At 34.9% G+C, this 17,379-nt stretch overlaps 1 protein-coding gene across 1 annotated transcript; it reads right to left on the bottom strand.

Annotated features, from left to right (window-relative positions):
- Window positions 1-1,408: 1,408 nt before the first annotated feature.
- Window positions 1,409-8,411, bottom strand: LOC103719674 (protein LIFEGUARD 1-like). The gene is made up of 4 exons (XM_008809023.4): window positions 7,617-8,411; window positions 7,370-7,483; window positions 2,065-2,222; window positions 1,409-1,972 (listed from the first exon to the last, which is right to left on the bottom strand). The coding sequence occupies exons 1-4, from the start codon at window positions 7,906-7,908 to the stop codon at window positions 1,769-1,771; spliced, it is 768 nt and encodes a 255-aa protein (XP_008807245.2). The 5' UTR covers window positions 7,909-8,411; the 3' UTR covers window positions 1,409-1,768.
- Between the last annotated feature and the right edge of the window lie 8,968 nt (window positions 8,412-17,379).

Below are 17,379 nucleotides of genomic sequence, written 5' to 3' on the forward strand. Positions count from 1 at the left end.
TATCTGTTTGTTGTGTATAAACATAACAAAAACAGCAACATGCATGCATGCATGCAACCATGCACAAGGAGACACACAAAGATAGGCTGTTAGCTGTGCAATGCATGCAGTTACACGGGCGATCAGCCCAGCCAGACAAACCTCATATTGGAGAAGCAGCAAGACAGTTTGGAGGTTGAAATGTGTCAATTAAATGCAGATGATGCCTTCTCAGGGCAGTGGCAAAGGAGGGAATTGGAAGGGGGCTTTTAGAGATCCATCATGAAGCATTTATTACTTGGGAAACTAGTGCTGCATATCGTGAAGAAACCAACTCAAGGACTGAAATTGAAACAATTGAAGAGCGACGGGATCTAATTCTTCAAAAATCATCAAGTTCCTTTATGGCTGCTGATAATGATCAGATAGCCTGAAGACAAGTTAACAAAATTTAAGAGAACTTACAGACAAGAGGTTAACACAAATTACGAGAATAGATTGCTCATAGGACCAATCCAATACTGGAAGAGGGCGGGATTGACCTGTCACCAGTATTTTCAATATTACAGCCAACTTCACTAAACTCAACCAGATTGGGCACCCTTAGCAGCAGACAGAGCAATTTGTTTCCATCGGTTTTCCTAGACATTGGATGAAGAAGGCCATATAACTTTTAGCTTTTGCTTACCTAGTGGAAAAACAAGAATAAGAAGAGGGAGGAAAAGGAAAAAGGAAAAGACAGTCAACAGGTGGTTATAAGAACAGGATGGTGAAGATGGCCTGTGCATGCAGCATCATCTCCATGCAGCGGTATCAGTGGTTGGTGCAGCGGCTGCAGGCATTGCAATTGCAGACAATGCCACCATTGCAACATCTGCTTCCACGAAGAATGACAGCATGTTTTCATTGAGGAAAGAAAGCAACTTAACCTTGTATTGGCATGACATTGAGGAAAGAAAGCAACTAACCTTGCATCAGCTTCATGCCGAGACTTATCAGAAGGTGGAAAGCAAAGGCATTGGGCTGAGGATAGTGGAATGACAGGAGTTGGGATTCTAGGAGGCTGAAAGAGTACAAGATGCACATGCAGGAGTGTCCCACCATACCATCCTCAGCAATGAGATCGAAGCTCAGAAGCAGCGGCTCACCTGCCAAAGACTTTCACAAGGATGTCGGCAGTGAATCTGGGAATTGGGTTCATCTCCTGTACAAAAGAAAGTAAGAAGAAGACATCAACAATAAAAAGAGAAAAGGATCCCCTCGATTGTACATTTTTTTTTCTTCATGCCCCTTCAATCTTGTTGGGCGTTCAGGTTGGAAATATCTGGTACCATGTACATATAAAACACTACTTTTACAGCTTTTCACTTCTATATATAGGAATCATGACAGAGCCAGTGGCACACTGGCATGAGGACCCACTTTGTTGAAAGAGAACAGCAATGAGAGCTTTTCATAACTTGAGATAGAGGGATATGATTGCAAAATTTTGTATAAATATTTGCCTACATATAGCTTTACCAATTCAACAGCAATCTTGCACATGCAAAAACAGCAGCATTTAGGCACAGTAAAGGCCACTTTGAAACAACTTGCATTTCAAAAGCTGAGAAGCAGTTCAACTATCAGAATTGCTCCTCGATGAGTAATTACAATATATCAGCGAACAAGTAGTGCTAGCGTCTAAAGTTATGTAATAACCAGATAACAAGACGGTCAAGGTATGTTTTCAGGAGCATCTTGGGCCTTGACAGTAGATAGTGACCGAGAGGACCCATGGTGAGGCTGATCACTCAACAGCAGCAGAGAAAGTAAGCAAGGAGATGAAGAGATTGATGACATCAAGATACAAGGAGATGGCAGCGCAAATGTATTGATCATAGGTGTGGCGCTTGATTAGGTTGTTGGTGTCGTAAACAATGAAGGCAGAGAAGACAACCGATGACACACACCCATAGATTGCCCTTGCTATCTTTGTCAGTGGAAAGCAAAGCTGCAGGCCATCAACAGTAACATAGGTTAGGTTCAAGAGAGTGGCTTACATATGAGAAGGGAGAGGAAAAACATGGTTAACAGTCTAATTACCTGGATGATGAGAAACACCAGCAGAACCAGAAGGCAGGAAAACAAGAAAGGATAAAGAAAGGCAAAATCATGACCTTTGCAGACAGCCCAGAATGTGTAGATGGTGAGAGCAACAAGGATCGTGGCTGTCAGAATTACAGCTTGCAGGAGAGCTCTACCTGTAAACAATTAAAACCAAGTGAAATACCAAAACTGTCTATGTCAGACTGGAAAGGTTCTCACGTCCAAAATTTTAGGACTTGGTAACAAAACTGGCTGTTAATAGATCCTTTGACAAGTCACTACTTCAGGTTATGAAGCAACATTTGACAGTTTAAAGATATCATGCTAAGAACGACAAAGCACCAAAAGGAGATAGAACTACATATAAACAAGCTTTATACATCTATTAAGCATCTTTTATTCATTTCCCTAATCATGTTGCATCCAATGTTTGACAGATAGGAAGAGCCTACAACATTGTACTAAAGACAAATACAACGATTAAAAAAATCCATAGTTTTATCCATTTCCACCAGGGTTCCACTTTGAGAATCTAAGCTCCGTCCATTTGAAGTTGCATTCTGAGACTTGTCCTTATTTTCATATTTCAACCAAGAGTATGTCAAAAGCATGCAGCCCTACTTAACGTTCAACAAAAAAAAACAGGCAAACAGGACCAGCTGATATATGACCTTCTGGATTATTGTCAATCTAGTTGTAAAAATTCTAATTTAGTCTGTATGGTGTAATTTTAAGCTATTCTCACAAGTGGATCCTATGGGAACGAGCATTAACCTCCTGACTCCAGAACTCGTAGATGATAGGATACATTCTGCTATGTCTGGCTAGACTCACAGTCACAAGAGAGAGCTGATGCAATCATGCATACTTAGATAATGTTTCGAAATATACCAGCCTTAATAAATGGATCAATTATAGAGCTTCTGATGCCCATTCTTATTTATGACCAAAATGCTCAAGCATCTCTTTGGTCATATAACTTTCTTGTAGTAAGCATGCATACAGTCCCCCAAAAGCAAGATGGACTGATATGCTGTGGGCCCTCCACAAAGGAATAACTTTCTTCTAGCCAGACCCCTTTCTTTCTTCCCTTATCCCTGCATTGTTTGATGCATTCAGAACCTGAATGTTCCTCTTATATCCGACATGTGAATCAAGTACAAAAGTTCTAGGATATCAACTAGAAGGGCCAACTTGAGGGTATGGAAAATCATGTAACACTTAGTTAATCTGTTGACTATTTCATGAGGCCAACAAAAATGAAAGTCTGAACTTTATACAATAAGATAACATACTACTATAATTATTTTTCTCATCCTCTTTCTCTCCACAACATCACTTTGGCTGAAAAATCCAAGATCTCCTAAATATTTCATAACTGTAATTTAAAAATTTAAATTTGCAAAACAAACAAGACAAAGAGCTGTAATCTGGAAATCTAGAGATACAAAGGAGGATAAAGTGTTTTAACACACGTGATCTTTTTGACATCAACAAATATTCCATGCCTCTCTATGCCAAGAACCTGAAGATTTGTTGGATTTCTGGTAGGAAAGTATCAGTAATGGAGCCAAAACCCAGCCAAATAGAGCATAAATGGATGGATACTGAATTAGAAAGTTGAGGCTCACACTGCTTCGATATTCTGATGATGACTCACCTATATGGGTTCAATTAGGCCAAGTGACTCTGATGCATGTAAGGCCAATTAAGCCATGTCAAAAAGTATAAACTACAAGGATGTGTCTGTGGAATCTATATCAGCACAAATGGGTGAAATAAACAACTATTTCATGATCACCACCTTGGCTAAGGCAGGCCCTTGGCCTCCCAGCTTACATAACAACAGCCTGGTGGGACTTGCATGCAGCCTGGCCACCTTGTCTGCACCTAAAACACCTGCAAAGACTTTAGGCATCCTATATTAGTAGGTTCTTGGCTTTTGGGATAGGCCAGGATATTAGGTGAGGTGAGTGTAGTGACCCTCTCACTGGTGCCCTTACATCTTATCTTAATTACAGGTTTCCATGATCTTGGTTAATTCTTTTTTTACAAATTTATATTGATTATTTATCATCTTACAGGGTTGCTTTGTCAAAGCTTGTTTCTTTTTCTATTTCATGCGGTCTATCAAAACTTTCGTATATTTGTCCAGCAAAATGCCATATTACGTGAAAATTGATAGTAGGATAAATGAAAAAATGTTTCAACCATTGAATATTTTTCCCTTAATTCCTGATTTATAATCTCCTAGTTATTCAGATATATTTCTCAATTTTAACTGTTTCTTCTTTTTTAATGCTATCTATCAGGGAACCAGCCAAGGTGTTTGTTTAGGCAGCATGCAATCCCGTGTCTCTAACTAGGCATTTGTCTCCACTTTCTTGCCCTAACTACAAGTGTGAAAACTTTTTCTCCTCTTAGTAAGCTGTGTTTAGATTTAATTTATTTCTTATTGTAAAATCAAGCTTAGTAATCATATGGTCCATTAGCTGCAATTACGCATACAATTTTTTTTTTTTTTTGTGCTATTCATTTATTTTGAAGTATTTAACCATTTGCTGAATGATGAAGTCAGTTTCCAAAACGAAGTTAACCAACCTTTTGTCTGTTAATGTGATTCAACCTGACAAAATACATTTAGATGTAATTTTCAGCTTTATCAATTACTTTTTTCCATCAAATAAGCTTTACTGCAAGATAAGCAGAGCTAGACCTTATTTGCAGGATATTTTTTGAAACATTAAAAAGGTTATAGCAAAGTTTTTAGATAACTGAAGTAACTTGCGAAAACCTAGATCTTTGCAGTTTGTTAAATTTGCAGAAAGAGATTTGGTGTCTCTACAGGTCTCCTGTTCAAGGTTAAGACTAAAAAGTATCCTCGATTATGTTAATGTCAGAAAACTGATAGAATCATCAGGATTTTGTTCTGAGATAGTTGTTCATTCCTTATTTATATATGTTTGAGATAGTTGTTAGATTTCACATTCTCCCTCCTTTTCTTCTCTCAGCTTGTTCATCTCCACTTTCTTCATCTACCATCTCCATCTTTGCCTTCGTTCTTCCCCAAGTATAGCTCAAGGACTTTTAGTCAACTTAAGACTTGGTTAAACTGACCCACCAACATAACATTATGAGTACAGTTGAATCTTCATTAGAGACTTGCAAAATTAGTTTCAACTCAAAGAAATCTTGATCAAGTTTCAAGTTGTCACAAGTGACTTCACGGGTTTTGTGATCTAGAAAATATCATGACAGCATTTATACATAAAATTCATGCATCATAGATATCAAATCAAGTCAATCTTTCAAGTTGTTTGAACTATCTCTGTGATTTCGAATTTGTGGTTTCACGTAGCAACCTACTAAGCTAATAGCAAAAATTCCTTCACTTCATTAAGCATATAGACTGATAAGTATAAAACATAGAATTCCCCTAAGCTATGAAAAATTTCTTCTAACAGTAGCTAGTATACAGTTATAGAGCATTTTCATGCATTTTTTCTCTTCTTTGTTCCATATCTCCTCCTTTCCTAGCTTACTCAAATCTCTTCTCACACCCCTACCACTGCGACTTATCAATACACTTGCATTACAACCTGATGAGGCAAGGAATTATTTCACAGAACTGCAGTTCCCAGCATCAGTCTTGCTGTACCAAATGAGCGTGCAAATTTGTTTCATTAGTTTATTTTATGATGAATGTTTCAGTTCTAATTCCTTGTATGATTTGCATATAGCTGTTCCATCACTATATAATTTTAATGGATTCTTTCACACTACAAGCCAGAATAAAACAATTAGAGTCCATGATGAGCTTGAACTAGTAACCTAATATTGCATGCGTTTTTTGGGGATACAAATTTCATCTCTAATTCCTTGTATGATGTGCATGTTATCTTCATATGATAGCAAAATTTAGTGCATTCGTTCATGCTACAAACCAGAATAAAATTTAAAGCTCATGATGACCTTGAATTGATAACCCATAGAATAGCAAGACTACAACTAAGCATATGTACCCTTCAAAACATTCTAAAATAATATAAAACTACATAATCAATAAATTAACTCGATGTGTTATTAAGTAATTCAAATAAAAAAAATCCTTGCAACATATACTGAAGATTTATTAAATCTTTAACACACAACAGAATACCTACTTATACATTTTTTATACAAATTAATTGCTCAATTAATGTATGCATGAATCTTGAGACAGAAAACCTAAATCCAACAAATGTTAACTTCCCTAATCAATTTCATTGTTTGGAATGCTTAAAATTAGTAGACAATGCTGTTCTCTTGGTCCTTTTTCCACTCTTCAACTATTAAACTTATTTCATATATACCCACCAGATACTGTACCTAAACAGTAGTCAAATTATGATACATATAATTCTTATTTTAGTCGCATTTTGATATAGCATCCACATATAAATATTGTTAATTTTTTTGCTGCCCAAAATAACCTTGTTCTTTCTCATGATCCTGCATTCCTACAAGAAGATGCTAAATGAGTCCGAAGACATAAAACTTTTATTCTTTAGAGGCTTTGGTAGATCGAGTCAATATCTCAAGTTAGTAGTCAGCCTTCGCATTTTGATAACACTTCTCTAATGCTTAGAAAAATAGTATACGTAATTTAACTTTTATTCTTGTAAAGCTACCACTCGTAAAAAGGTCAACCAGCTCAATTTATAATATCAACTAAGTCGCACTCCAATTTCTTTCTCTCCATGAAGCAAAACTATGTTTTTGTGTTGCAAGCTTTCTTTCATTTCATACAGCTGCTTGAAGCTTGATCTTGATGGGGCATGAGCAGATATCACAACTATCTAAAAATAGGAATTTAACTGCAGGCATGGCATATCTTCCTCTTCTCAACATTGCAGCATGCGCGATTTATCTATCCATTCATCTCAGAGTTAGTCATAGTTAACCCATCAGAAACTCAGATTTCTGCCTTGTTGAACTGTAAGTGATTAAGCTTTAAATGAAGCCTGTCTAAATTCAGAACCATTCAGTCCATGGCTTATGGTTGATGTATCTTTTTCCATCACCTTTAAGTCCGCAAGCAGCCATTGTTCATGCTTCTACCCAAAGCTCAGTACCATTATGACACTAAAAGCGGGTCTTTCTTGTCCAACACATATGAAAAACTATCACTGCTTGAAAACCAATATCACAGCAAGGATTTCTAGTTTTTTTTTTTGTTTGTTTGTTTCTTTTCTTTTATTTTCTTGTATAGGGTTCCATCAGCAACACAAAAGATAACAAGAACATAGAGTTCTTTCCTTACCACCTAAGGTTGCAGACACCACCCCGATTGACAAGCTGGTACAGAGCGTGAACAGCGCGAGCCAAAACAGGTTCACCGGATGGCGCTCTCGGTAGTGCAACATCGGCCACAGCACTGTTCCATTGCCCGCAACACCCCACCCCCACCCCCAACAAAAAAATAAAAGAAAAGAACAAAACAAATCAGTACCTTAGACAAAATCCAAGAAAAAAAATTCCGGGTTTTCTCCAGCATTAAGCAGCATTACCGATGAGCGGCGAGAGGAGAAGCCCGAAATAGGCCGCCCACGAGGCCGGCGTGTGGGAGAGCACGAAGTCCGGGATCGGCCGGATAAAGGTCATCGCGGCGGCGACGCCGGCGGTGAAGAGGAACTGGGCGGTGAGGATCGAGTACACCTTCCGGATGAAGGCCCATCGGAGCCGGGGGTCCTCCGTCATCTTGGGGTACAACGCTCCACCACCGGTGCCGGCGGCGCCGGATTCGATGTCCCCTCCCTTCTTCTGGGTCTCCAGCTCCTGGGGCTTCGACATCTCCGCCATCGTAAGGGTTCAGCGAGGGCAAATTAGGGTCTTTGGAGGACTTCTTCGAAGGAGAAGACTGGGTTTTGGGATGGAAGGGTTGGGATTTTATAGCGGAGGTGGAGACGCGGAGATGCCGAGTGTGGAAACCAGGAAGGGGTTTTTTTTTTGAGAAGGGAGGGGGAAAGAACCGGGAAGAGAGAAGGAATGAGGAGACGTAAATAAGAGGAAATGGCGGACACGCGGGGGAGTATCCGCTAGCATGGCTCGGACGTATACTTCTTTTTTAAAGGAAGCCGCGGCATTGCCAAAACAAAAACGTAAAAAAAAAATAAAGAAATAAAAGATCACATCAGATCCTAGCCGTCCATCATATGGACTGCCTACTGCGAGAAACCAATATAGGCCGGAGATGGAGATGGATAGATCTCTTTATCTATCATCGAATTATAACCCAATGTTAAAACAACAAATTTAAGAAAACCAAATAAGAACTTGTGTTGGATTGGCACAGCATAAAAATAGACTATTTTTGGCATTGAAAAAGCGCCGTAGGTTATTGCAATAGGCGCAGATTGGAAATGATAACTTCTTGAGCAAGTCAGAAGAAGAGTACAAAAATGTGCTCGCGTGAACATATCACGACCTTACAAAAAGATATATCCCTCTTTTTTTTTTCTTTTATTTGCAAGCAAAAATTAAATGCGGAACGTCAAGTGCCAAGCCTTTGAACAAAGACCTAGATAAATGAACCCAAATTATACTGAGTTTAAAGAAGAAAAAAAAAAAAAAGAAGATTCAACGAATGTTTGATACCAATATTATATTCAGAGTTAACACGGTAAAATTGTTAAAACTACTGCTTGTAAGTTGTGAACATATTTTGGAAATTTATTTTTATTTAAAAATTTGTAAAATTTTTGAGTTGTAAAACTTTTGATAATGATTGGAACCAAGCCGTGTTGAAAATGATCCTTGGACATGCACTAAGCTTGCTAGAATTGATTTTTGAGTATATGAACTATGCTACAAGCTATTTTTGCTGGTTTTGAGTTGTAGTTGGCTTAACTTGAAATGTACGAGAAACCACCATATTATTAAAATATTATATTATGCTAGCAAGTCAATTTTTTGATGGATGTGTGTGTAATGTATGCATGCTAGGCCAAGGCAAGAATGAGTATCTCAAAATTAAACCGATTAAGATTTGAGATCATGTCCAAGATTAATCCACACAATACTTTAATACCCAAATTACTTTCAAGTTAAACATGTTAGCCAGACTCATGAATTTACAAATAACGAGTGTTTGGTTAGTTGATCAACTATATTTCTTTCTTTTTTTTTTTTTTATGAGGATTGATCATCTCTATTTTTAAAAAAAAATATTTGTGTTTTTAATACTATAGATAAATTTGTGAATTAAATTTTGTATCCAAACCTGATATGAAAAGGATTTTATTTTGATTTAGACCTAATAGGATTTTATTTTTTTTTAGACCTAATACACCTCAAAACCGACCTCTTCCAATAAAGCGAACCGACTAATGAAAGTTCGCAACCTAGCCACAGGCTGACCATTCAAAGCTTACCATGTGGCCGGCCCAAAAAGCATACGAAAAATTCTCTATATTTTAAACTTTTTCCATAGTTGGCGACAACTCCGTTGTGATCATTAACTGTTTCCTTACAAATGGGATACTCGAGCAAATCTTGTGAGCAAAAAATGTAGGCGAGACTCAAAGGCGAAATATGCGATTTGTTGCCTTTTCAACCAACATATAGCTCCAAACTACTCAACGATAGGCTCTGATCTTTACCTATATATTACATTTTTGGAGGCTCTCCAGATAAGTTCTCTTTCAACTCTCTTGCATTACCTCTCTGCCCTTCTCAAGACTCCTCTTATTTATTAAGAGTTGTATTTGACTTAGGCATCAGAGATCCCTTGATGGACACACTCCGGTAGGTGGACCTCTTTATTTTTTCTATTTCAGGTCGGATCCAACATCAGAGTGTCACCTAAAACCATTCTTCCACCGTCCAACGTCGACTTATGGGTGCTCGACATCGAGATCACCGCCGATTGAGCGTAGTGACATGCAGCGATCCCATTCGATCTCTTTGATCCAGACTATTTACTCTAAAACATTGACTTTGATGATGCAAAATATTGGAGTCAAAAGTTACTAATCTATTGCTTTGAGTTTAATCGATTAATTTTAGAAAGCAAAGAGAAAAGCCTTCAGTTACTCTTAGAAGAAAATCTTTTATCTGAAGCTCCACATCAAGAAACTAAACTTCAAGAAGGCCATAAAAACATTCCTTGAAAGCTCACATACAAGCACAAAAAAATTTATCCTGAGCTTTCTCAAGAGTCGACCCCAAGTTTGCAATGAGTTGCCTCCGGCATACTGTCGTTGACTGATACGCCTTTATGAGCCGACTCCAGCAAATTGCAAGTCGACCCTAAAACAGTCTCAGAGGATAGTTAGAAAGCCAAAAAATTATCGCCTTTATGAGTCGATCCATGAAGAATACGAGCTGACTCCAACTTAGCAAAAGTCGACCTTAGACAATAGCGAGTCGACCCCTAAATGGCCACGAAGAAAAAATAGAAAGCTAAAAAAATTATCGTATTGGCGAGTCAACCCATGGAATTTATGAGCCAACTCCAGTCAAACTAAAGTCGACCCCAAAAATAGATGAGTCGACCTTAGAATAGCCATAATAACAAGAAACTAAAGTAGACCCAAGGACTATCCTATAATTGAAATTAAATGGGTTTACAGAAACAAATTAAATGAAGATGGAATCCTAATAAGAAACAAAGCCTAATTCGTTACTAAAGGATATAACCAAGAGTATTGATTTAATGAAACTTTTGCACTTGTAACAAAACTAGAAACTCTCAGTTTATTACTTGCATTTGCTTGCTACATAAATTTTAAATTATTTCAAATGAATATTAAAAGTGCCTTTTTGAATGGTTTTATTGTTGAAAAAGTTTGTAGAACAACCGCCTGGTTTTGAAAATTATAAATTTCTAAATTATGTATTTAAATTAATAAGGCTTTGTATGGTTTAAAGTAAGCTCTTAGAGCTCGATATGAAAGAGTAAATAATTTTTTTAAGAAAATAATTTTTTGAGAGAAAATACGGAAAAACTTTATTTATAAAAAATAATGACACATTAATTGTACAAATTTATGTTTATGTATTATATTTGGTGCAACTAATAAAATTTACATCAAAATTTTGCTAAATTCGTATAGAAAGAATTTGAGATGAGCATAATGGGTGAACTTACATTCTTTTTCGATCTCTAAATCAAGTAAATAAGAGATGGGATCTTCATTAGCCAAAGAAAGTGCAAAAAAATTTTAAAAAAATTTCGCATGGAGAATGCAAAGTATATTAGTACCCCCTATGAACCCTCTTATAAATTAGATAAAGATGAGCATAGGAAAAACATGGATTTAAAACTTTATAGAGACATAATAAGATCTCTATGATATTTTACTATATGTAGACCCGATATCATGTTTAGTGTTTGCATTTGTGCTAGATATTAATCTAATCGTAAAAATTCAAACTTAAGTACGGTTAAAAAAATATTAAGATATTTAAATAGAGCACAAAACATAGGTTTATGGTATTCTAAACAATCTTCAATAAACCTTGCTGACCCAAAGATTGATTTTGATGATCATAAAATCTTGAAGTATAATTACTAATGTTTGTGTTGCAAGAAGAAAGATATTTATTTTGTAAGGAACATAACAAGTTGGAAGAATAGAAGAAGACATCAAAAGCTCTCAAAAAGTTAAAAGAAAGCTATACTTCATTGGCCCAAGTTTCAAGTTCAAAGGATTTAAGTTGGAGAAGCAAATTCAAAGAAAGATTCAAAAGGATAGTCCTCGAGTCGACTCCTGGAAGTTCAGAATCGACTCTGGCACTTTGGAGTTTCAAGGAACAGTGCTCGAGACTCCGAAACTCTGTGAGTCGACTTCGACTGAGAATAGACAAAAAGACAGAGAGTTGATTTTCAGCACTACAATGCTCGAGTCGACTCCAGCTACAGTCGAGTCGACTCCCAGCTACAGTGCCGACAGACTCCTATTCACGAGTCGACTCCTGCTTCAGCTGAGTCGACTCGTGCTGCAGCCGCTAGGAGGCATAATGGCTAGTTTTTTCTCAACTCCAACGGCCCTATTTTTGTCTCTAATGGCTAGATTTTGTTCCCACGCCATTCAAAGCTATAAAATCAAAGGGAGAGCTAGGGGAGAAGTTAAGAAAGTGGAAGAAAACACATAGGAAAAAGATTTCAAAAAGATTTCAAGAGAAACCTCCCAAAAGCACAAAAGGACCATTCAAAGCAAAAGAGAGAGAAGAAGAGCATCCGAGTGAATCCCAAATCTTCCTCTCCAACTGTGTGCTGCCTCAGTGATCCTCTACCTCGTGCGAAATCAGAAGAGGGTCAAGTAAAGAAGAAGCCGAGTTCCTTCATTTGCAAAACTTGGTTGAGGGCTTCTTCTCTTTACTCTATTTGTTTATATTGTTATATCTGCTTGTTTAAGAAGCTTGTATTTGTTTTAAACTCTTGTTCTAATATCTTGTAACTTGATTCAATCAAGGAATTGAATCAAGGGGTTAAGATTTGTTGGTAAGCCAAAAGAAAAACCAACGGTGTAAGGTTGTGGTTGGTGAACCGGAAAAAACCAACTAGGTTTGATTGTGAACCCGGAAAAACAATCGAGTGGTTCTAGTCGGTGAGCCTGTGAAAACCGACCGAGTTCGTTGTGATCTCGTGAAAACAACAAGTTAGGTTGTGAGCTTGTAAAACAACCGGCTGTAATCTGAGGGATTATAGTAAAATTTTCAAGGGGTCTTGGGGAGTGGATGTAGGTGCTGGGGTGCACCGAACTACTATACATTTGTTGTGTTTGTGATGCTTTCTTTCATTGTTTAATTTCCTCACTTACTTACTTAGATAAATATCTAATTGAATTGCTTGCTTAACTCTTATCCGTGCATCCTTTAGTTGCAAGTATATTCAAATTGTTTAATCAAGTTTCATTTAATAAAACTGCATTAAGATTCATTGTATTGAAATGCTTGCTTGGGGAAATCTAGACTAATTATTTATTGAGTCCGCTGTTTAATAGTTTTAATCTTGATTAGATTAGAATCAAATTGTTGCTAAGTTTAAATTCTACTGTGCATCTATACAACTTAGCTTAATTAATTGAAAAGTTTAGAAGTAGTTGAAAAGTTTTAAAAGATCCAATTCATCCCCCCTCTTGAGTTGTATCTACTGGGCAACAAGTAGTTTCAGAGCAGGTGCTCTAAGGTTAATTGTTATCTCACGATCAAGAGCCAAAGATCATGACAACTCAAATAGATAGTTTTCTAGAAGAGGGACAATTAATTGATAAATCTCCACTATTTAATGGCATAAACTACACACATTGGAAAGCACGCATGTGCATTTTCATTCAAGCACATGATTATGATTTATGGAGTATCATAGTCAATGGTCCACACACAAACACTAATTATGATAAGAAAATGGCTCAGCAAAATTCAAAAGACATGAATATACTATATTGTGCATTAGATGATAGTGAACTTAATAAAACTGAAGAATGAAAATCAAATCCTAATAGATGAAAAACTGAAACTAACTAATAAAACTGAAATCTTAATTGAGAAAAATAAAGAACTAAATCAAAAAAGCTAACTTCTCACTGAAAGCCATGATAAACTTAAAAAAAACAATGAATTGCTTTCAGAAGATAACAGAAGATTAACTAAAGAAGTTGACAAATTAAAACCTGTTGTTGAAAGATTTACTTTGAGCTCTGAAAAGTTGAACCTAATGATAAATAATCAAAGAACTGAATTTGATAAAGTTGGATTGGGATATCAACATTGGTACACCCAAAAATCTTTCAAGAATATGTTTGTTAAAATAGTTTTTAATTATTTTAAAATAGATTCTTATAATGCTGATAAATAGGAACAAAAATTATACAAAATCTCTTCTGTTGTTCCTAAATATGTACATTACAAATTTGATGAACCTAAAAGGCAAAAACAGAAAATTGAAGGTTTATCTACTACTCATGTTAAATCTATGTTTGTTAAATTTAATAAAAGGATGCAGAAATACACTCCTTGCAATCTTAAAATCTGCAAGCCTATGGACAAAATAGCTATTAAGAAAATATGGGCTCCAAAAGGAACAATAATAGCTAACCTGCAAGGACCCAAAAGAGCTTGGGTTCGTAAGTAGAAAATCTGAATATTTTCTGCTGGTGTGTCTAGCACTCAAGGCTCCAACAAAAGATGTTAATTTGGATATTGGGTGTATAGACATATATTAAAGAATGAAACTTAAAATATACTTAAGAAAAGTAATTGAAATGAAAAGAATAATGAAATTAGTAATCCTTGCATCTCATCATTCTCTTTGCCTTGGTATCTTATTAAAACATGAATTGCAGGTATTAATCAATTTTGTGATATAGGTAATATTTTTAAAAAATATAATCAAATTACTTCATAGTATGCTTTACTTACTGTTGGATAAGTTGTTAAATGATTAATCAATTTATTAAGAATAACTCTATAAATTCTCTATATGCTTGATTGAGAGTTTTTATCCATGGCATTATCTTTTATTGGTCATAGACATGAGAATATATACTTGGTATGCCTTTGAATATATACACTATGAATACCAAGACTAAAGAAACCACTTTTGGCATATAAAATCAACTAATGCTAGTATGTACTTAATCTCAAAAGACCATGTTATTGGCTTACTTAGATTAATTTCTGTAAGGTCAAAGTTTGCTATGCATGTCATCTAGAAAAACAAATTATAATCATTTCTAAATCTGAAAAACAGTGTTTCCACCTCATAGTCCTTGAAAATTCTCCACAAGAACTTATTTGGATCTCTAGAATTGTGAACCTAGGAGATAAGTTTCTTGATTCTGTAATTGTGGATGATTTTCCAAAGCTAACGTTGGTTTTGTTCTTGGCACTTAAATTGAAATATTTTCTGCATTGGCACAAACTCACAAAAAGGGTTCAAATGAAAAAGGTTTGCAAACTGTGAAAATAAAGAAGTATCATGGCATAGTTTTGAAAACCAATTTCTTATTAAGTTTTGCATAGAAAATAATATTGAATACAATTGTTTCTGCACCAAGAACACCATAAGTAAAATAGGATTAATAGAATTCTTGAAGAAATGAAAAAGATAATATTGTATGATAGTCATCTACTTAAATGATTTTTGTTAAAAGCTATCATCAATGCTTGTCATACATATGGTTTCTATTAGATCTATTTGTGATGAAAACTTCTTTTGATCTTCTGAAAAATAGAAAATAAACTATTGTATATCTTTCATATTTTTCAGTCGTACATGTTATGCTTGATATGTTCTTATGAAAATAATGCCAAATCTGATAAAGATATTCCTATCTTTGGATATCATTCATCAAGCAATGCATATAGAATATTCAATGAAAAGATCCTAGTTGTAAAAATATCAATTCATTTTATTCTTTATGAGACTAATGATCTTTCATCAAGACACTAAAATCAAATTATATATGTATATGGTTAATCTTTTTGCTTACATATAACAATCTGAAACTAAAATACCTTAAGAAGAATGAACAAGATTATAATTGGTCAAGTTAAACTAAATTATTTTTGAAAGAGATAAAATTTGAAATCTTGCCAATAAAATTTGAAAACTTGTTAATAATTAGAACCAAATTGAATTTTTCAGAAATACGCTTAATGAAGAAAAATTGGTGACTACTAAAAGATTCAATCAAGAAAAGATGAAATAGATCTTGATAAAATTATTGCATGATTAGAAGTAAAGATCATCATTATCATTTGCTTGCTTTATAAGCTTTATATTTTGTCAAATGAATGAGTAGAATGCACTCCTATGTGGTTATTTCATTAAAGAAGATCTATGTAAAATAACCACTTTATTTGAAAACAATCATTACAAATATGATAAAGCAATATGTGATTTGGAACAAGCACCAAAAGCATGATATAAAAGCTGAGTAACTTTTTGATAGAAAGTAATAGTGATAAAACTATCATCAAAAAGAAGAATTTGTGATATATTATTTGCTCAAAGTATACATTGTGACATCATTTTTGGTTCTACTAATGAAGATTTATATGAAGATTTTACTAAGCTTATGGAAAGTGAGTTTGAAATATGTATGATGAATGAATTAATATTTTCTTTCGAACTTCAAATTAAGACAAACAAGAAAGGGAATCTTCATTGACCAAAGTTAGTCCACAAGAAAACTCTTATAGAAGATTGGCATGAAGAAGGTATGTCTATAACCCCATCTTGTAGAATTTGAAAAGGATGAGCAAGGTAGATCTATTGTTTTAAAGCTGTATTGAAGCATGATTGAATAATTATATTATCATACAGCTAGTAGACCAAATTGTATGCTCATTATGTACCCTTGTGCAAGATTTCAATCTAACTCTAATGAATCATATTTTATTGATAACAAATGAATCACAATCTAAATTTTGATAGAAACAACTGTTTAAGATAATTTGATTAAAACTTAGCTAGCATGTCTTATTGATACTTATTTTAAGCAAATAGAATCTAAGCTAAATTGATTCTGAAAATAAGAAATTGATTTGATCTTGATGAATCTTCCTACTATCTCACATGCTTGTTCTTGAACTATCTTGGTTAATGAAACTATCTCTTTAGTTCAAGTGACATGTGCTTACTTATATTTAGGCAATTTCTTGAGTAAAGTGACTCAATCTTCAATTATTGTCATATCTTATGTTGAGTCATCTAGTTAAGAAATATGTTGTATGAATGTTTTGTATCTTGAAAAAACTAATGACTTTCCTTCAAGAGAGAAAAAGATTTTGTTAATAATGCACGATTCTTAAGCAAGAAAATGAGAGATTTCAACTTGAAGGACACCTCCACGTAAGATACAATAAATATTCACATGCAAACAAGAAAGGGGACCTTCTTCAGCCAAAAGTTTACACATAAGAAATATAGTAGATATTTGACTTGAAGAATGCAGAATGAATCGGTAATTTTAGATACCTCTCTCATAAATTAGCTGAGCAAAGTCAATAACTTAAATCTTATTGTGGCATGATTAAAGTCTTTAATTATTAATTTCTTGATATCATGTCTATATATGTATTGATTGACTTATGCTTTTAGAAATTGTTTCATGGTTTGCCCAAACTAAAATATATTTTTGCCTATGTCATAACCATGAAATACACAAGTTTATGCTTAAAATTTTGATTTAAAATAACTTGTGAGAAGCTATGATCCTTGAGCATAATGAAAATGTTGTTTGCATGATATACATCTATATGATACATAAGATTATTTCTTTATTTTGCTCTTTCATGTAAATTACTTGAGAATAACAAAAA

Source organism: Phoenix dactylifera, unplaced genomic scaffold (genome assembly GCF_009389715.1).
Source record: "Phoenix dactylifera cultivar Barhee BC4 unplaced genomic scaffold, palm_55x_up_171113_PBpolish2nd_filt_p 001283F, whole genome shotgun sequence".
Lineage (NCBI taxonomy): Eukaryota > Viridiplantae > Streptophyta > Magnoliopsida > Arecales > Arecaceae > Phoenix > Phoenix dactylifera.

What these genes read in the sequence shown, in the direction of transcription:
- LOC103719674 (XM_008809023.4), bottom strand. Translation starts at nt 7,908, where the DNA reads ATGGCGGAGATGTCGAAGCCCCAGGAGCTGGAGACCCAGAAGAAGGGA. An exon ending in TCTCCTCTCGCCGCTCATCG is followed by an intron (nt 7,484 to 7,616) that starts GTAATGCTGCTT and finishes GCAATGGAACAG; the next exon opens with TGCTGTGGCCGATGTTGCAC. An exon ending in GGTGTCTGCAACCTTAGGTG is followed by an intron (nt 2,223 to 7,369) that starts GTAAGGAAAGAA and finishes AATTGTTTACAG; the next exon opens with GTAGAGCTCTCCTGCAAGCT.